Source organism: Pseudochaenichthys georgianus, chromosome 13, assembly GCF_902827115.2.
Source record: "Pseudochaenichthys georgianus chromosome 13, fPseGeo1.2, whole genome shotgun sequence".
NCBI classification, from domain to species: Eukaryota; Metazoa; Chordata; class Actinopteri; order Perciformes; family Channichthyidae; genus Pseudochaenichthys; species Pseudochaenichthys georgianus.
The window spans coordinates 36463499-36484837 of record NC_047515.1 but is presented as its reverse complement, the minus strand read 5'-3'; the positions used below and the strand labels follow the sequence as shown (position 1 = coordinate 36484837).

General features: G+C 46.0%; 1 protein-coding gene across 2 annotated transcripts in view; it reads left to right on the top strand.

The window, feature by feature from the left end:
- Positions 1–21314, top strand: part of LOC117457183 (clathrin heavy chain 1) — a 38370-nt gene extending 17056 nt beyond the window's left edge. Inside the window, exons 15-33 of one of the 2 annotated variants that reach the window (XM_034097107.2) lie at positions 211–336; positions 529–671; positions 1435–1669; positions 3204–3326; positions 3441–3586; positions 3869–4052; positions 4253–4445; positions 4755–4912; positions 5000–5164; positions 5439–5546; positions 6138–6305; positions 7745–7894; positions 8019–8150; positions 8271–8381; positions 8537–8707; positions 9382–9603; positions 11127–11147; positions 18430–18505; positions 19774–21314. In XM_034097107.2, coding sequence (XP_033952998.1) covers positions 211–336; positions 529–671; positions 1435–1669; positions 3204–3326; positions 3441–3586; positions 3869–4052; positions 4253–4445; positions 4755–4912; positions 5000–5164; positions 5439–5546; positions 6138–6305; positions 7745–7894; positions 8019–8150; positions 8271–8381; positions 8537–8707; positions 9382–9603; positions 11127–11147; positions 18430–18505; positions 19774–19907 — 2766 coding nt within the window. In that variant the 3' untranslated portion in view covers positions 19908–21314. The remainder of the gene's footprint in view (positions 1–210; positions 337–528; positions 672–1434; positions 1670–3203; positions 3327–3440; positions 3587–3868; positions 4053–4252; positions 4446–4754; positions 4913–4999; positions 5165–5438; positions 5547–6137; positions 6306–7744; positions 7895–8018; positions 8151–8270; positions 8382–8536; positions 8708–9381; positions 9604–11126; positions 11148–18429; positions 18506–19773) is intronic. The other variant, XM_034097109.2, reaches the window with a different exon arrangement.
- The last annotated feature ends 25 nt before the right edge of the window (positions 21315–21339 follow it).

The window sequence follows — 21339 nt, the reverse complement described above, 5'->3', positions numbered from 1 at the left end:
AAAATGTGAATAAATACAACAAACAAATAATACGCAGAAAATGGAAAAAATATGTGCGTTGGCAAAAAAGCCTTCTTGCATTACTTGCAGCTAATGTTAGGTTGACTTTTGGGGGCAGCCCTATTTATAACATCATCTAACCTTTCTCCCACTAATGAATCCCGACAGAGCATGTTTGTGTCACCTCTCATCTGTTATGTTTCTCCGCAGGAAGCCAAGCTGACTGACCAGCTGCCGCTGATCATCGTGTGCGACCGCTTTGACTTTGTCCACGACCTGGTTCTGTACCTGTACCGCAACAGCCTGCAGAAATACATCGAGATCTATGTGCAGAAGGTACATTACGGCTTCATAGCCTAGTGGAAATGTGTGTTTCTTGTTTCCTCTCTTCTCTTCCTTCAATGCTTTATACGTTTTATGCTGTCACTGATACGAGGAATGCTTCAGACATTGGACAGCCGCTGAAATAGACTTTAGTCGTGCATTAGTCTTTGAATATGTTTGTAACTTTATGATCATTTATTCAAGGTTAACCCAAGCCGTCTGCCAGTCGTCATCGGGGGTTTGCTGGATGTGGACTGTGCTGAGGATGTGATTAAGAACCTGATCTTGGTGGTCAGAGGGCAGTTCTCCACCGATGAGCTGGTGGCTGAAGTAGAGAAGAGAAATCGGTAAGAAAAGAGGGAAATCATTTAACACTTTCCTCTATTCACCTTCTGCGTCTTTTCCCACTTTTGGTTTACTTGCATGTGTCAGTTCTTCCCATGGATGTATAATAAGAACTGGATACAGCGTGGGAGGCGGGGCCTCGTTCATTCCTATGAGAGTTGCTCAATGGCGCATGATGATAAAATGGCCCAACTTTTGAGAGAGAGCAAAACGTCACGAAAGTATTCATATTATCATATCATCCGTTCTTATTGTGCATCCATGGGTAAAGGTGAAACTCATGTAGTACTGAACACGTCACATGAACGTGCCGGGCGGCGCGGTCCCGTGGGTTAGATCCGCGTTCATAATGCAGAGGAAAATAACTCAGAATAACGTTATTAGCACATTTTACAACTTGATGACCGAATGTTTTTAATAAGGGCTATACAAACGTTCTTACTGGGTAGTTTATTTAGTTAAAAAAAAATTATCCAACGATTTACAGGCGTCTCTTTCCCAATGTTAGTCAATGGGAAAAAGTGTTTCCGGGCCCAGCGACTGATACGGAAGTGTAGTACCGCCGTTTGGCCACAACGAATAGTTTCCTCTGTCCGGCGCACTTCCTGGGGGCTTGGTTTTTCCTGGTTAGCACTAGCAGCTAACCGGAAGTACCAAGTTCTAATAAGACGATGCGGTAGCGCCCTAGAGCAGGTGAAACATGAGGTGAATAGAGTCATGAGTCAGCACATGTATTTCTGTTACTGACTGTGCATCGTCCTCCAGACTGAAGCTGCTGCTGCCGTGGTTAGAAGCTCGCATTCATGAAGGCTGCGAGGAGCCCGCCACCCACAACGCCCTGGCCAAGATCTACATCGACAGCAACAACAACCCCGAGCGCTTCCTGAGAGAGAACCCCTTCTACGACAGCCGCGTGGTGGGCAAGTACTGCGAGAAGAGAGACCCCCACCTGGCCTGTGTGGCCTACGAGAGAGGACAGTGTGACCAGGAGCTGATTCATGTGAGTCTAACGCCAAATCATACTTCTATTAAACTTGTTTCTATGTCAACAATATCTTTGACAAAGTATCACTGATGTGGATGAAAGAGTAGTTTCGCCCCCTGGCATTTTATTATCTGTTAGTCCAACTATATATTAGTTTGACGTTGGTTTTTCACCATGAACACTGGAAGATGCTTCTCTCCCACTTTGTCTGACTGAGTTTTACCGCTCACTCTGACCGCCGTAGACTGAGTAAGATCCGCGTACGGAGATAAAAGTACCACTACTACATAGTGTACATATTAAAGTACATGTTGTACATATTAAAGTACTTCACTCACCCGCAGCAACACCCAGCCTGGCCCATCTTCCCACAAACTAGCTTCTTGTCTTTGTTATGATAGTTCATATCTGAAAGACACGGCCAGAAACAGCTTCTTCTCTAATTCCTCAGTGATGCCAGCATGAAATATTTTCATCTCGAAGTTTGGAGTGGCTGCTCAAAAAAAGTGGAAGAGCTCAGAAAATACAAATGTTTTTTCTTGAGATCGTCGCATTTGACGGCATGTCTCGTGAATCAATTGAAACATTTTCCTCGGAAAAAGCTCTATGTCAGGCATGGGCAACTTGGATGGTGGTGGGGGCCACGTCATTCTTGTACTGGCCACCAGGGGGCCGCAGATTCACTTGGAACACACACATTCCATGTATGTAATTATTAACAAATCTACTAAGTCTGACATCTTCATTGACATGTTACAATCGTTCAGGGAACATCCTCCAATAAGCTCACTAAACAAATATCAGTTCACAGAAATGTTATTTAATTCAAGTGGCATGTTTGTATTGAACAGGTTATTAAACGGTGGAATAAGGCTGACAGGCGTCTGTCTCTGCATTCCCCTTATTCCACAATAAGGGGAATGTCCACACAGACACCTGTCAGCCCGCACTCTGCTGTTCCTCAGCGCCGCTCCCCCTCCCGCTGAAATTATGAATGAAAAGCGTATAGTAATCATAGATAACACGCAGGGTCCGTGACGGTTTGTTTTCATCTGATTTCAAATAAACAAAGTTTTGGTTTTTAGAATGTTAAACTTGTTTCGCCAAATTCAGATGATAAAAACAACTTTGAAGCTTGAAAAGGCATCATTACGCGCGGCAACTTAACGTCACAGCAGACATAACAACAGCCGGTGTTTCTTGTGAGTGTTTCCCCGGGACACAAACACAATACACACAAACGCGACTCAGACTATTTTGCGGTATTTGGCTGCCGAACGAAATCATGCACGCAGCTCGCGCCGTAACTAGGAGTCTAGTGGACGGTATCAGTACTACAAGTAATGCTCTATGTGGACACGGCACTAATTCCATTCCCCTGTGCTCATCAAGCTACATGACAAATGCAATAGTTTGCATCTTGTGTTGCACTTTTTGTTAACGAATGGTTACTTTTGTCATTGTTTTAATATTCATTTATTAGTTCTAAGACATGTCTGAACTGTTGCCCGTGATATTAACAGTTTTTGTGTGTCTTGTATTTCTTCAGGTGTGCAATGAGAACTCGCTGTTCAAGAGTCTGTCCCGCTACCTGGTGCGTCGTAAAGATGCTGAGCTGTGGGCGAGCGTCCTGCTGGAGACCAACAACTACCGGAGACCGCTCATCGACCAGGTCAGTTAGCATTCATATTGTAACCATTACACAATTTGCGTCCCTAGTCTTTTTATGCATGTTATAGACTTGTTCATATGTACTTACAACACCAAATGCCCCTCTCTGCTGCAGGTGGTGCAGACGGCCTTGTCTGAGACCCAGGACCCAGAGGAGGTGTCCGTCACAGTCAAAGCCTTCATGACCGCAGACCTCCCCAACGAGCTCATCGAGCTGCTGGAGAAGATCGTCCTGGATAACTCTGTCTTCAGTGAGCACAGGTGAGACGATCAGGAATCCTTTATTCATCCCACTGAGGGACATTTACACTGTTAAAGCAAAGACACAAATAAAACATTATTAAAGGTGGGGTAGGTCATTTTGGAGAAACCAGCTCGAGTGCGCTAGAATTTGATATATTCATTGCTATCGGGATGTTAAGAGCATTCCATGGAATATAACAAAAAGTGTATCTGGAGCCGGTTTCTCAAACTTACCTACCCCACCTTTAAGTAAAGTAGAAGATAAGACCCTCACTGAAAACGTCCTGTTTTGTTTTTCAGAAACCTGCAGAACCTGCTGATCCTGACAGCCATTAAAGCCGACCGTACTCGTGTGATGGAGTACATCAACCGCCTGGACAACTACGACGCCCCGGACATCGCCAACATCGCCATCAGCAACGAGCTGTTTGAGGAGGCCTTCGCTATTTTCAAAAAGTTTGATGTCAACACCTCTGCTGTGCAGGTCAGTGGATTACGAATGAACACAAATACTTTCATACAGTGTGTGGACCAGTGTATCCTTAAGGAGGTGATAAAGGAAAACAGAAGTGATCTAGTGAATTCTAACTGCTCTTATTATAAATGACTGATGTGCAAGGTAGCTGTGTGTTTTCTTTGCGTGACAATTTGACCGCACCCTAAATATGTTTTGCGGTTGTCCAGGTTCTCATTGAGCACATTGGTAACCTGGACCGAGCCTATGAGTTTGCGGAGCGCTGCAACGAGCCGCCGGTGTGGAGTCAGCTGGCGAAGGCCCAGCTTCAGAAGGGCCTGGTGAAGGAAGCCATCGACTCGTACATCAAGGCTGACGACCCCTCTGCGTACATGGAGGTGGGACAAGCTGCTGCACAAAGCGGTAAGAGGAACTTTGGCTATCTTTAGGACTATCCATTTAAAGGAGACGCTACATTATTAAGTATAAGGGGCGGGCTGCACTGACGGTCATTTGTGTACGTCTAAAGCTTCTATTGAAATGTTGAAATGAAGCTACAAATGTAATGTGTCAACCCCTGGAATTCTACAAATAGTACTATTGGAGTAACGTAATCTTTCTAAGCGCCCTCAAAAGAATATCAAAGTTATCAAGGAAGCTTTGAACTTTGGGTACAGCCCTAGTAAATATGCATCAGATTGATGTTGGAGCTGATGTTGATCCTGTCGTCAGGAAACTGGGAGGACCTGGTGAAGTTCCTGCAGATGGCGCGTAAGAAGGCCCGCGAGTCGTACGTTGAGACGGAGCTGATCTTCGCTCTGGCCAAAACAAACCGCCTGGCTGAGCTCGAGGAGTTCATCAACGGACCGAATAACGCTCACATTCAGCAAGTACGTCTCCACACACTCTCAATCTCACAATCTCTTTCTACAGGTTGCTACTTTGCTGATTGTGTTTTTTGGTACTCTTCTCTACAGGTGGGTGACCGTTGCTATGATGACAAGATGTATGACGCAGCCAAACTGCTCTACAACAACGTCTCTAACTTCGGCCGTCTGGCCTCCACTCTGGTGCACCTCGGGGAGTACCAGGCGGCCGTGGACGGAGCCCGCAAGGCCAACAGCACCCGCACCTGGAAGGAGGTGAGGGAGCTTTAAGTCTTCAAGGTGGAAATAAAAGTGTCAAATGTTGGGCTGTGAACAAGACTTTCTATTGCGATATAGGTTTTTTTTATATCTCCAGGAAGGTAAATATCACAGTAAAGACAAATAAATATAGGCCTAGCCCTTATCACAATATAAAAGATGATGTATTTGTTTAACCGAGACATGAAGCCTTCCTATAGTGTCAGCAAAGTACTGTGAGCTGTGTCTGAGCTGGTCTATCATCAACACATGGGATGCTCTTCTCCTGCAGGTGTGTTTTGCGTGTGTAGAAGGAAAGGAGTTCCGTCTCGCTCAGATGTGCGGCCTGCATATTGTCGTCCATGCTGACGAACTGGAGGAACTCATCAACTACTACCAGGTAACCGGGGTAACCCTGCTTAGAGAAGCCCCAATGCATCGGTAAACGTTTGCCCGATTAACTGCCATCGGTATATCAAGTAATGTAACTTGGACCCCATCTCCTTATTTTATTATTGTGTGCTTCCTTAATACCGTTTTATACTGTACTGGAGGGCTGTGCAATTGATCGTATTTTAATCTCGATTACGATTTTGGCTTGCAACGATTACGAAAACAACGTCATCGAAATAAAACTATTATTTTTTTTGGGGGTTTTGTTTTTTCAGTTGAGTTATACTTAAAGTTCAGGGTAATCAACTGTTAAAAACATACTGTTCACATTTTTTTTGCAATAAATGGATGTTTTCAAAGTAAATGGATAATCGTTTAAAATAATCGTGATTATGCTTTTTGCCATAATCGCACAGCCCTACTGCACTGTCTCTCTGCCGTAACGATGTCGATTTCCCCTCTGAGGGACGAATAAAGAAATTCAGATTCTGATATTTCGACCAGCTAATCTCTGAGGGACTTGCGTTGTTTATTTTGTCTCTGTGATTACTCTAAATGGGTCATGGTTAGTGTCATTGAGTGCGTCTGTTCCCTGCAGGACCGCGGGTACTTCGAGGAGCTGATCACCATGCTGGAGGCCGCTCTGGGGCTGGAGCGCGCTCACATGGGGATGTTCACCGAGCTCGCCATCCTCTACTCCAAATTCAAACCGCAGAAGATGCGGGAGCACCTGGAGCTCTTCTGGTCCCGTGTCAACATCCCAAAGGTAGGCAAGAGGAACCAGAGACACATCTGGAAACTGAAGCTTGTGTCGACCGTTTATAATAACCCTCACTGCCCAAGGGGAGACGAAGGTCCACCGTGTTCACATTGGGGCTGCAACAAACGACTCATTTGATAATCGATTTCATGAAACGATTAATCGACTATTCGGATCGTTAGGGTTTTAACGGTACTACTACTTTTATCGATACTGCTGATCGATCCGGTCCTTTAACGTTTCTTTTGGAAAAAAATAAGGTAAACTAATTAAACAAATTGTGAACAAAACTAACATTGCTTTTTATTTAAATTAAATACATAATATTTCACATCAAAAGAAACAACAGTGTTTTAACAAATTGTATTAAATAATAGGATGACAGAACTTTCAACAGAATAGCTGAAACATTAACAAAATAAATAACTCAGTTTCCTCTAATCATTAACCCATGTTTGTATAATTGAGTTAACTCCGTGTGTTGCTGCTAGCATACAGAACACCTGACGTGGAAACGTTACTCGTGGACGGGGCTTCAGAGCTGCTAGAAAGACAGTCGAACCCGGTGCATTTCTCCGTCTGAATGTGGAGCACTTTTGCTAAATGTTTAGACAAATTGCTCGTGTTACCGCCCTTACATGCTAAACTCTTATTGCACTTTTGGAAACGAGCATTCTCCACATCGAGACCGGTAAAGTTTAACCACCTCGGAGCCCGTGCTCTCCGCCATCTCCGCCGTGTGTGTGTGTGTGTGTGTGTGTGTTGCTGCATGTAGCAGCCGCGTGTGTGTAAACTGCCCCGCCCCCTCGCACACAGACGGGGGATAGATCTCTCGTCTTGATTGGAAAGATCGAAAATACATCATAGACGCATTTTGTAGTCTTGTTGCATATTAGAAAGGAGTTGGCGACACTAAGACTGCGATATAATGTTTATGTAGCAATAATACATCTGACATAATGTTTTAAATGTCTCCAGTACCGATAAAAAGACCGATAACGTTGGAGTTTAACGGTGCGTAAAACACATGGTGAAGACGTCACCAACGAATCGACGACTGAATTAGTTAGCGACTAATTTGGTAATCGATTAAGTCGATTAGTTGTTGCACCCCTAGTTCACATTTATAAAAACAAGTTGACCTAGAGACCCAACTCAAAGAACCTGTCACTGTGCTGTTTAGCCAGCGAACAATAGCTATCTATCTAACGTGTGTGTGTGTGTGTGTGTGTGTGTGTGTGTGTGTGTGTGTGTGTGTGTGTGTGTGTGTGTGTGTGTGTGTGTGTGTGTGTGTGTGTGTGTGTGTGTGTGTGTGTGTGTGTGTGTGTGTGTGTGTGTGTGTGTGTGTGTGTGTGTGTGTGTGTGTGTGTGTGTGTGTGTGTGTGTGTGTGTGTGTGTGTGTGTGTGTGTGTGTGTGTGTGTGTGTGTGTGTGTGTGTGTTTCAGGTCCTCAGGGCAGCAGAGCAGGCCCACCTCTGGGGGGAGCTGGTGTTCCTCTACGACAAGTACGAGGAATACGACAACGCCATCATCACCATGATGAGCCACCCAGCCGACGCCTGGAAGGAGGGCCAGTTCAAAGACATTGTCACCAAGGTAAAATAAAACAATGCTATCGGGGGGCAGTTCCAGTCTTTGTATTAACAGCAGTGACACTCTACCATCCTTCTGTCTTCCTTAATGGATGTCGAATAGGAATTGTATGTGTTTTTGATTGTAGGTGGCCAACGTGGAGCTGTACTACAAGGCTGTTCAGTTTTATCTGGAGTTCAAACCGTTGTTGCTGAACGACCTGCTCATCGTCCTCTCTCCTCGGCTGGACCACTCACGCGCCGTCAACAACTTCAGCAAGGTCTCGAACATCACTGCTTTCTTAAAACTCACTGAGCCGTGTTTTTACAAAATGATACGTGATACAAGAGAAGCATTTAATAGGATACTTTATTAATGATTTCTCTTTCTGATTCTTCAGGTGAAACAGCTGCCTCTGGTTAAACCTTACCTGAGGTCAGTCCAGACTCACAACAACAAGTCAGTCAATGAGGCACTCAACAACCTCTTCATCATCGAGGAAGACTATGCGGTATGAAATAATACTGATTGTATGATAATCTGTTTGGGACATTGTTTTATTTTGGTTGAGGTGAGGAACAGGTTGGGATTTGTAACTTCTAGCACAGTGTACTCGATACGTTCAGATCAGTTTTTAAATCTATGATCCCCTCTCCCTCTCACCAGGCTGTGCGTACTTCCATCGATGCCTACGACAACTTCGACAACATCTCGCTGGCTCAGGGCCTGGAGAAGCACGATCTGATCGAATTCAGGAGGATCGCAGCTTACCTGTTCAAGGGCAACAACCGCTGGAAACAGAGCGTCGAGCTCTGCAAGAAGGACAAGCTCTACAAGGTACATTCCAAACAAATGATAACTTTCAGTATAAACGCTTCAAGCCTAGCGTTGGGAACAAAAACTCGGGTTCTGGGAAATAACCAAATCCTATATCCCCATCCCGGGTAACCAAAGACACAAATTGAGTTTGAATGTGAATATCAAGTACATGTTTTTATAAAGACTTTCTTTTCTGTGCAATAGGCATGTGAGCTTATTTTAGTTTTAAGAGCAAAACTGAAATTGGAACCAGAGTTGTTCAAATCCAAACGTTACCCAACCCTATATAAACCACATCGTCACATTTCAATGACACCCAAACGGCAGATGTTTCACCTCTCCTCAAAGGTGGGGTATGTCATTTATTTCAGATAAACTTTTTGTTATATTCCATGGAATGCTCTTAACATCCAGTCCAATCATCTGAGCCGGCCCGGCTAAAGTAACTGGATGGCCTACCTGCCTGTCAGCCTTCCATCTGTGCACAAGCTTATCTCGTGCCCTCATTGGTCATGTGCGCGCTCGTGTGTGTTGGAGGAGGGGCTCTATAAGGAAGTCTGAAGGAAGGGGCAGATTTTTTTCGGCTGCGTACTTTCAAATTCTAGCGCACTCGAGCTGGTTTCTCCATTCTTACCTACCCCACCTTAAGTGGTTTCATTGAGCTGTTGTTGCGCTCCCCCCCCCCCCCACAGGACGCCATGCAGTACGCGTCGGAGTCCAAAGACATCGAGCTGGCCGAGGAGCTGCTGGCCTGGTTCCTGAACGAGGACAAGAAGGAGTGTTTCGCCGCCTGCTTGTTCACCTGCTACGACCTGCTGCGGCCCGACGTGGTGCTGGAGACGGCCTGGAGGCACAACCTCATGGACTTCTCCATGCCATACTTCATCCAGGTCATGAGGGAGTATCTCTCTAAGGTGGGTTCACCAGAGGTAACGCCTCTGTAGGAAGGTTTACCAGAGAGGGAAGTGTTCCAGATACCTGAGGTGGAAGTAGTAGGGTCGATGATGGGTTTGTTCCTGCTGTTTGCAAACCTGTACATATCTATGGAGAGCCACCGAATATCCCACCTGTTCATAAATGGAATAATTAGTTAAATTCCTTTATATGCTTCTTTGCCCATCCAACAGCAGTAGCCATTATATGTTTGCGAATGCTATTCATCGAAAGGCAGTGTCTCACAGACAGTTTAAAGGATAAAGCCCCCCCTCCAGTACTGCCTGTTCTTTCCTCCATTCATGCTCTGTGCTTCTGTCACTCTGTCTGTCTTCCTCCTTTTTCATTTGGTTTTCTTCCATTCGAGCTGCTTTTCCATACAAATGTGTTCCAGAGAAGATTCCTCGCTGCTTCTGCTGACATCTATCTCTGCTACATGGCACCTACTGCTTTCATAACAGACCACAGACCTGAGAGAACATTCAAAAGTGCCAAGTTGTTGGATTTTAACAGATCAACATATGTGACCCGCTCTATCGAAATCAGCCGCATTGACCCGAAGACTCATTTTGAGTTGTATACACTGCTGGAAAGAGGAGATTCCCAGCTTTCTAATGATATCAGGATTGTTTTTGTTCTCCAAATATTAAGCGAAATATGTCATATTATATAATGACTGTCACCGAGTCCTCACTTTGAGAAAAAGGCCTTCAAAGTTTCCTCTTCTCTGGAATCCATCGATCTGATTGGTTATTAAAGGCTAATAAATCATCAAAATACTCCGTTCTCTGCTTGTAATTATGCCGTCACAAGCTTCAAAGTATTGCGTATTCATCGTATTCTGAAAGCCAAGACTTTGTTTATTTGAAATCAGATGAAAACTAACTAACGGACCCTGCCGTGATATCTATGGTTACTAGACGCCTTACATTCATAATTTCAGCGGAGGGAGGGGGGGCGGCGCTGCGGAACAGCAGAGTGCGAGTGAGAGCTGTCCTCTTCCCTTTATAAGCTTCAAAAATGTATTTATCGTGTGATTTTGGAAATAAAAGTTTGATATTCTGAAAGCCAAGACTTTGTTTAGTTAAAATCAAACCCCCAATGTTTTTACGCGAATCCACGTTTATTTTGAAATGAGCCGTTGCGACTTCCGACTGATTTCGATCGAGCGGGTCACACACATGTGTAATACCAGCGTTTTGTTGAAACGAGGAATCCTTTGCAAAGTCACAGTAAATAATGTTCTAATGCCGTTGCATTATACAGTGTACATTGTGTAGAACATCTCTTCAGTGTTGAAACTGCACGCCCTGTATTTGATGTACCACACTGTTGTAATCAACGAGGTGAAAGTCCCAGAAGGATCTCACGTCTGCATTTGTATAAAAGTGGCGTTGTTAGTGTTTCCTTTAAGTGAAGAGCCGTGTGTCTGCTCTGCTCTCTCTGTCAGACTTCCATTTGTTTTTTTTCCTCCTTAAGTTGCCTCTCTGAATTTCCTTTCCAGGTTGATGCGATAAAGGAAAAGGTGAAAGTCGAATCTATTTTCTAATCGTTCTTTTTGACCCCGCTCCCCCCGTTTTGTAGCCTGTAGTCTGTAGTTTGGAGGCGTGACCTTAGCAAAACTGCATGCCCCCACCCTCTCTGTTGTCACTCTGCTGCTTCTGAATTGCATAAACTCCACATCTCCTGCAGACCACTGCTGACCCCCCGCCTGCAGGGCGTCGCTGCTCACCACACGAGCTCTCAGGGCTGCTGCCTGTCAGGGAGGCTCTGAACAGACAAACCACAGTTATTCATTCAAAGCGAGAAGTTGTGTTTAAACTCGGGCTGGGTCAATGCTGGCCGGGGCACGTCTGCAAACACCTCCCGCTTATTAAAACAACTTCTACCAAATTAATCTCATGCAACAAGTTTGACCTCGACTTGCTTTTGGTACTGCCACGACTTTTAGCATCAGTCACATGCCGTTGAAAAGGGCAAAGACAGCGTCGCGGAAATCGGGCGGGCAAACCCCAGAGACATGTGCGACACTGACTGGAGACCACTGGACATCAGTAGGACCCAAGCACTACCTACCTCCCCATAACTCCCACAATGCACTGCTGCTTTAGGCGATACACAGAGTAAAAGGCTTTTAGCTGAACCATGCTCCAGTTTGTGGGAGTGTCACAGCGGTGAGATAGTGGACAGGGTCTCCACTGTGGGAACGGAGTGTGAGATAGTGGACAGGGTCTCCACTGTGGGGCCAGAGTGTGAGATAGTGGACAGGGTCTCCACTGTGGGGACAGAGTGTGAGATAGTGGACAGGGTCTCCACTGTGGGACCAGAGTGTGAGATAGTGGACAGGGTCTCCACTGTGGGGACAGAGTGTGAGATAGTGGACAGGGTCTCCACTGTGGGGCCGGAGTGTGAGATAGTGGACAGGGTCTCCACTGTGGGACCAGAGTGTGAGATAGTGGACAGGGTCTCCACTGTGGGGACAGAGTGTGAGATAGTGGACAGGGTTTCCACTGTGGGGCCGGAGTGTGAGATGGTGGACAGAGTCTCCACTGTGGGAACGGAGTGTGAGATAGTGGACAGGGTCTCCACTGTGGGACCAGAGTGTGAGATAGTGGACAGGGTCTCCACTGTGGGGACAGAGTGTGAGATGGTGGACAGAGTCTCCACTGTGGGAACGGAGTGTGAGATAGTGGACAGGGTCTCCACTGTGGGACCAGAGTGTGAGATAGTGGACAGGGTCTCCACTGTTGGGACAGAGTGTGAGATAGTGGAACAGGGTCTCCACTGTGGGGCCAGAATGTGAGATAGTGGACAGGGTCTCCACTGTGGGGGCCAGAGTGTGAGATAGTGGACAGGGTCTCCACTGTGGGGACAGAGTGTGAGATATTGGACAGGGTCTCCACTGTGGGACCAGAGTGTGAGATAGTGGACAGGGTCTCCACTGTGGGGACAGAGTGTGAGATAGTGGACAGGGTCTCCACTGTGGGGCCGGAGTTGTGAGATAGTGGACAGGGTCTCCACTGTGGGACCAGAGTGTGAGGATAGTGGACAGGGTCTCCACTGTGGGGACAGAGTGTGAGATAGTGGACAGGGTTTCCACTGTGGGGCCGGGAGTGTGAGATGGTGGACAGAGTCCTCCACTGTGGGAACGGAGTGTGAGATAGTGGACAGGGTCTCCACTGTGGGACCAGAGTGTGAGATAGTGGACAGGGTCTCCACTGTGGGGACAGAGTGTGAGATGGTGGACAGAGTCTCCACTGTGGGAACGGAGTGTGAGATAGTGGACAGGGTCTCCACTGTGGGACCAGAGTGTGAGATAGTGGACAGGGTCTCCACTGTGGGGACAGAGTGTGAGATAGTGGACAGGGTCTCCACTGTGGGGCCAGAATGTGAGATAGTGGACAGGGTCTCCACTGTGGGACCAGAGTGTGAGATAGTGGACAGGGTCTCCACTGTGGGAACGGAGTGTGAGATAGTGGACAGGGTCTCCACTGTGGGACCAGAGTGTGAGATAGTGGACAGGGTCTCCACTGTGGGGCCAGAGTGTGAGATAGTGGACAGGGTCTCCACTGTGGGGACAGAGTGTGAGATAGTGGACAGGGTCTCCACTGTGGGGCCAGAATGTGAGATAGTGGACAGGGTCTCCACTGTGGGACCAGAGTGTGAGATAGTGGACAGGGTCTCCACTGTGGGAACGGAGTGTGAGATAGTGGACAGGGTCTCCACTGTGGGACCAGAGTGTGAGATAGTGGACAGGGTCTCCACTGTGGGAACGGAGTGTGAGATGGTGGACAGGGTCTCCACTGTGGGACCGGAGTGTGAGATAGTGGACAGGGTCTCCACTGTGGGAACGGAGTGTGAGATAGTGGACAGGGTCTCCACTGTGGGGCCGGAGTGTGAGATAGTGGACAGGGTCTCCACTGTGGGGACAGAGTGTGAGATAGTGGACAGGGTCTCCACTGTGGGAACGGAGTGTGAGATGGTGGACAGGGTCTCCACTGTGGGAACGGAGTGTGAGATGGTGGACAGGGTCTCCACTGTGGGAACGGAGTGTGAGATAGTGGACAGGGTCTCCACTGTGGGACCGGAGTGTGAGATAGTGGACAGGGGTCTCCACTGTGGGAACGGAGTGTGAGATAGTGGACAGGGTCTCCACTGTGGGAACGGAGTGTGAGATGGTGGACAGGGTCTCCACTGTGGGACCGGAGTGTGAGATAGTGGACAGGGTCTCCACTGTGGGAACGGAGTGTGAGATAGTGGACAGGGTCTCCACTGTGGGGCCGGAAGTGGTGAGATAGTGGACAGGGTCTCCACTGTGGGGGACAGAGTGTGAGATAGTGGACAGGGTCTCCACTGTGGGAACGGAGTGTGAGATAGTGGACAGAGTCTCCACTGTGGGAACGGAGTGTGAGATGGTGGACAGAGTCTCCACTGTGGGAACGGAGTGTGAGATAGTGGACAGGGTCTCCACTGTGGGACCGGAGTGTGAGATAGTGGACAGGGTCTCCACTGTGGGAACGGAGTGTGAGATAGTGGACAGGGTCTCCACTGTGGGAACGGAGTGTGAGATAGTGGACAGGGTCTCCACTGTGGGAACGGAGTGTGAGATAGTGGACAGGGTCTCTACTGTGGGACCGGAGTGTGAGATAGTGGACAGGGTCTCCACTGTGGGAACAGAGTGTGAGATAGTGGACAGGGTCTCCACTGTGGGAACGGAGTGTGAGATAGTGGACAGGGTCTCCACTGTGGGAACGGAGTGTGAGATAGTGGACAGGGTCTCCACTGTGGGAACGGAGTGTGAGATAGTGGACAGGGTCTCCACTGTGGGGCCGGAGTGTGAGATAGTGGACAGGGTCTCCACTGTGGGGCCGGAGTGTGAGATAGTGGACAGGGTCTCCACTGTGGGGCCGGAGTGTGAGATAGTGGACAGGGTCTCCACTGTGGGAACGGAGTGTGAGATAGTGGACAGGGTCTCCACTGTGGGGCCGGAGTGTGAGATAGTGGACAGGGTCTCCACTGAGGGGCCGGAGTGTGAGATAGTGGACAGGGTCTCCACTGTGGGGACAGATAGTGCTGCAGTGTGATGGCAGCAGAGATAATATGCCCACATTATACAGAAGGCAAATTTAGAAATCATGTTATAATAAAGTAAAAAAACTCTCTTACCAGTCTGTCATGCATTTCTCAATTACAACAGTTTTACTTGTAACAGAGTATTTCTACACAGTGGTATTATTACTTGTACTTAAGTGAAGGATACACGAGTACTCCTTCCACCTCTGGTCTTCTGGTATCGGCACTACTTGCTTGGAAATGCAACAAAGTTCAATTTACAACTGGAAAACCCCAAAATAAGAGAGTAGCGCCTCGCCGTACGATGCCGTGAATCTATGGAATACAACTCTGTCACCGTGCAGAAGACCGAGCTGCAGATGGTCCTCCTCGAACACACTGCCGCAGCCTTCCTCAGTGAGGAGCGTCGCTCTGCAGACAACCTCCCTGCTGTGGTCAGGTCCTTCTCTCACCACATGTCTCTCCTGTAACTCCCCTCAGCTGCAGGCAGACCTTACTAATGACTACACCCTGAGAGGGAAGTCTGCAGCTCCATCCAAACCCTCCTTTAGTGATCGAAGTGCGGTCGTTTTAATGAAGTAATCCCTCTATTATCTTTCTCCTTGTTTGTCTAAATTACTGAATTGATCTCAGACCTTTTTATAAAGCATAAACGCCAGTACAGACTTTTTCAGAGAGGGGTATTTCTTTTGAAATGTCTCTTTGCTACAGTAAAGTGTGGTCTCTGTAGTGCCTGTGTCCACAGAGCGTCTCCTTCTGTCAGAAAGGCCTCCTCTCAGCGTCTCCAACAGAACATGCTCCCAGCAACGTATCATTGCTGACAGACTAGCATCGCCCGCTAGGATTTTATTATCCGCTTGTGCTTCTGTATATTAGTTTGACATTGTTTTTACACCACGAACACCCACTGGAAGACTCTTACTCTCAGGCTTTGTCTGAACGAGCTTCACCACACAGTCTGACAGCCGTAGAACGAGGAGGACGATCCGCATACAGAGATAAAAGTACAACACTCATACATGTAGTACATATTAAAGTTCTACACTCACCGGCAGCAACATCCAGTGTTCGTCGGCCAAATGGGCTTTTTTGTTTTTGTTACAATAGTTTCCATCTGACTGACACGGTCAAAAACAAACGTCTCCATTTTCTACAGAGACGCCAGCTGCGCTTTTTCCTGAAACGTTTACATTTATATCTCTTAGCGGCTGCACAGAAAAGATGCTGGGTGGTTTAGCTGGAGTCGGCCGCTAGCAACGTCATGTTCTCATATTGGCATCGGTTGAAGAAAGACTCAGGAAAAGGCACTTTGTGAACACAGGCCTTTAGGCAACAAACAGCTTAAGCAGATATTCAGTTTGAGTGATATCCTTGAAGGTGGGGGGACAACATGTAATGCTAGCATGCACTCCCCCGTGGCTGTAGCATCAGCAGCACTCGGGCCAGGCTAATAGGTGGCTGTGGCTGTGCCTGCTTCTGGAAACCTTGAAAACTGGCTGTACAAAAAGCATCACCCCCCTGTCTCACCCCCCCCTCCACCCACTGTCCTTCTCTGTCTTTCTCTCTCATGCACTCTTCAAGATGAAAGTAACTCAACTGCCGCTTCAGCATGTGTCTCAACCCTCCTCTGAAACCAAAGCAGAGCCCGTGTTCTCTCAGAAGAGCCTGCAGTACCAGAGCGACTGACTGTAGAGTAGAACCCAGAGCGTGTGTAGAGAACTGATCCCAGAACCACCTTTTATCAGAGTTGAACCTGCGCTCTGTCTCAGCTCAGAGTCAGATCTGAGCGGTCTTATTTTTGTTTGGCTCTAACTCTTCCCAGCATCGTCTGCCTCTGAGCTGCTTTGCTTCTGCTAAAGCACAACAACATTAAATGAGTACTCTGCATGCTTCTTGTGGGTTTTTTGATATTTCTTATTTATTAAGTGGGCTGAAGCATGCCTCCCTAAAAGTCACAAACACACAGAAGCCTGTACAAATAAAACACTATTTGTTTTTCTTGCAATATTTGATCATTTCCCCTAAAGGCAAAACAAGGTTCAATAAATAAATGACAAAAAATTGTAAAGTTATGGACGAGTAAAATCACCTTCCTCTGTAAGATTTATTTTACAATGACTTTTCAAATTTCAGAAGCGCATACGACTATTTGTAAGATCAATCAACAAAGCACAATAAGGTTAGTTTTTTAGGAGTTATGATCAAAATGTGTCCTTAATTAAATATACCGTTTTATAGTTTACAAAAGCTAAACGGTATTATTGTTTAAGAAGTCAGGAGTCCGCCTTCTGCATTTTAATGAAAGTAAATGAAAACGAAAACAACATTCAGGCAGTAAGTCTACCTGTGATATAAATTCATCTTTATATTGAATGTATTGAAACATTTTTAATCCTGCTAGTAATCTCCTTTTTATGTAACTGTAAGGAAATACTTTTATTGTATCCTTGATACCCGTTACATGTAATCCATTACTCCCTAAGCCTGCATTAAGCATATCTCAGGTTTACTTGACGTCTCTTTTTTATTAGCGTCTTTAGAGCTCAGTCTTAGAGAATCTGTTTATATGTAAAGCTGACATTGTTTTAGATGTATTACTGACAGAAGAACCTCTCTTAAATGCAACAATATGCAGTGCTGCAGTGACGCGTCCTAAAACCCGGAAATAAGTTAGCATTTTACCACTTCCGGTTCCTTCGCTAAAAAGCAATGCAATTTCTCTATAGGATTAGCTGGAAATAAGGTCTGTGGTTGAAACACATTTAAGAGACGGATCACGTTTTGTTCTACGACATTAAATCCATCAGCAGACACCCCACTGGTGATTTCTGAAGAGTTTACGTGTCTGAAAAACGATGGTTGTTACCAAGTGGCTGAATAGGACTACAGAAGTCGTCGAGGCCGTTTTACGTCATTACACCAAACACGTAAACACTCCCGCTAAATTTGTTTGCCCTGTTCTGCTTGAAAGCAAGTCCCTGCCTCCTGCAGACTGTTAAAACTAACGCTTCAACTTGTACCATTTTGAATCTGTATGTTTGAATATGGATCTTGAGTTGGCGTGACGTTGAAGCAGCGACCCTGCTGTAGTTCGTTTATAGCATAACGTTAGCATTTTGCTTCTGGCGACTAGATTTATGATTCGAAAATTATAAAAGTAGGATAGACATGTGGATATTATCCGGCTGAACGTGACCCGTCTCTTAAATGTGTGTCAACCACAGACCTTATTTCGAGCTATTTTCCAAAATCCTATGGAGAGATTGCAATGCGTTTTTGTCGAAGGAACCGGAAGGAGTTTACTTCCGGGTTTTAGGACGCGTCACTGCGGCACTCTATTCAGATAAACTGCAATAAACAGGTGAAAACATATATTTCTCTTGTCAGTGGTTGTGCTGGTTGGGGTTCTGTTCTCTACATACCGAGTAGATGGGTGGCTGGATGGTGGGACCATAATAACCCAGTAATAGCTGTTAGTGTTCGTCTCCTTTACCCCTAACACAAAGAGGTGGATGTGATTTATAGCGTAGCTCTCTAGCTGTAGCTACAACATGTTACGGGGCGTGCCTCCTGCAGCTCTCTTTTTACTTAAATCTGGACTGTATTCGTCTGCGCCTGGTCCCATCCGTCAGCCAGTGAAATAACACAGAGGTCAGTTTCTTTACAAGCCGTCGCCTCAGCGCCGTTACCGCGGTGACGCTGCAGTCTGACGCCGGCTCGTTGTGTTTCAACAGGTCGACAAACTGGAAGCCTCAGAGTCCCTGAGGAAACAGGAGGAGCAGAACACCGAGTCCCAACCCATCGTTTACGGTAAATATCATCCTCACAGGTCGTTGTTGTTGTTGTTGTGGTTGCTCTAGAAGAAACGTGCACCTATTTTGTCTTAAATTAGCAGGAATGTGCAGGTTTTTAATCGGAATACTTATTTATACTTTTAACTATTTATACATCAGAATACTTTTATTTATCCTGGGGTTAATTGTTTTTTGTGATAGCTGCTCCATTAAAAAAAAAAAAATGACACAAATAGTATAAAATAATTGTATGAACATAAGAAGTTAACGTTGGAATATAAAGATATTTATATAGACATCTGTAAAATGTCAGATAAAACAAAATAAAAATACTACATATTTATTTTTAATACTTTATTTAACCTGGGGTTAATTGGGTTTCGTTGCTCAATTGTTTTAATAAATAAAGAGTCATTAAGATTGTGCATAAAAAGATGAAATAAAAGATATTTATATAAACAAGCAAAAAAAATCAAACTTAAAGGTGGGGTAGGTAAGTTTGAGAAACCGGCTCGAACTTATCTCGTGCCCTCATTGGTCATGTGTGCGTTCGTGTGTGTTGGAGGAGGGGCTCTGTGAGGAAGTGGCAGATTTCTTCCGGCTGTGTATTTTCAAATTCTAGCGCACTCAAGTGGGCTAGAGCGTTGATCATCAGATCAAGGGGCGTTGGGGTCAAAACCTGCCTCAGGCCGCTGTGTCCTTGGGCAAGACACTTCACCCTAATTTTCTCCTGAGGGTGTTGTCCACATTAAAAGCTGTTACATGTCTAATATGTGATGTAAAGCGCTTTGAGAAAATGTAATGAATTATTATTATTATTCCCTGATGGCTTCCACAGGATTGTAGCTGACATCCTCGCGGATTCATCTTCTTATTACAGACACATGCATTTCCTAACATTCGGTCTATATGCTGTAAAATGTATTATCTCTTCGATTTACACACGGCATCTATTGCACGTCTGTCCGTCCTGGGAGAGGGATCCCTCCTCTGTTGCTCTCCCTGAGGTTTCTCCCATGTTCCTTTAAACTGTGGGTTTTCTCTGGAAGTCTTTCCTTGTACGATGTGAGGGTCTAAGGACAGCGGGTGTCGTTTTTCTCATACTGATATTCTGAACTATCTGTGCTGTTGTATTTGCTGTAAAGTGTCTACTGTAGGCTATTTTTATTTTATGTACAGCACTTTGGCTCGACCAAAAATCGTTTATAAATGTGCTATATAAATACAACTTGATTTGATTGGACAGTTTGCCCGCAGCTCTAACCCCTCTGTTCTGTGTTGCAGGCTCCCCTCAGCTCATGCTCACGGCAGGGCCCAACGTGGCCGTTCCCCCACAGCAGCCGTACGGTTACGGTTACCCAGCAGCGCCCGGATATGGCCAGCCACCACAGCAGCCCGGCTTCGGCTACGGCATGTGAACACCCAACAACTCCCCCACCACCAACACCCCCCTCATCTGTCCCCCCCTCTCTGTGTTCCTCACCAGCTTCCCATGGTCCTCTACTCACAGCAGGGGCCACAGCAAGCAGCCCACTCTGATTCTGACTCTTTTTTTATTATTCTGTCTTCGCGAGAAAACATTTAACTGAAGGACTATTATTTGTATTGTTTGAAAAGAAATTGGACCGCGTGTTTGTTTTTTTCACATTCCATATTTATGACTACTTATTTAGAATATTTTTTGTGATTTATGTTATTGTCATGTTGTTGTTTTTGTATTGTTTTATGGTTTGTGCAGACGTGGACTTGCTAAAGCTCAGCAACAAACCTTTTGAAGTAGGTGGAGGAGCATTGGATTTTGCACTCGTGAAGAAATTAATGTAGAGAAGCTCTTGCTCTGACGTACCGAACATGCTTCGGCTTCCATCGTCTCGTCTGTCTGTATAATGCATCATCATTGTATATTCTGAGGAAAGAAGGTTACATATAATATTTGAACATATATTGCCGTTTCGTCGGCTATAGCTAGCAACACTAAGTAATGATAGTATATTCTGCACAGGCGTGTAGCTTTATGGAGTTTTAAATGCATACAGACGTATGTCACCGTGTGGATGTGTGTGTGTGTGAGCAAGAGTGTGACCTGATGGGTCTAAATACAACTTTAACCCCTCTCAGCCTGTATGGGTAACCCCCCCCGCCCGCCTAGATGTTAGCATTCCTTCGTTGGTTCCCTGTATTTAGGTGACCTCTTGTGCCGTGTACAGTGCTTGTGTGAGACTGTATCTGTATGTGATGGGACCACGGCGACCGAACCCCCCAACCGTACCGTGTGTGTGTGTGTGTATTTACCCGGAGCCTCCTCCTGCTGAGGTCCGTGTACGCCAGGTGTTGTAGTGTTTCCCCCCTTCGGTCACCACTCCCCCTTTTTCCTGCGTGTACAGATGTGAAAACTTTTCGATGGACACCCCCACCCATCTGTCCTCCACCCGCACTTCTGTCCTGCCCTCCTCCTCCGTTAATGCAAGACCACCAGGAGGCAGCAGGCGGCAGTGTGTCCCGCTGACAGCTACATCATGAACACTCCTGTAGGTCGTGTGTTTAGATGGTTCAGAAGAAAAGAGATTAGGTCTCACTACTTCCTGTTCTCTGTCAGGAACGCTGTGAAATAAGAGCCTGTATTTACCTTGATGTACTTTAACTTCCTTACATGCTTTAAGCTGTGTGTATGTGTGTGTGTAAAGTGTCATCCTAACCCTGACATAAGTTGAATTCCTTTCTGTTGTCATGCATATTAATAAAAAAGGGGATCTGTCATTGATAAGTGGAAGAATATGACTCAACTGAAAGGGAAATACTAGCGGAAATAAAAACAAAAAATTGTACCCGGTGTCCCGCAGAGTCTGTCTG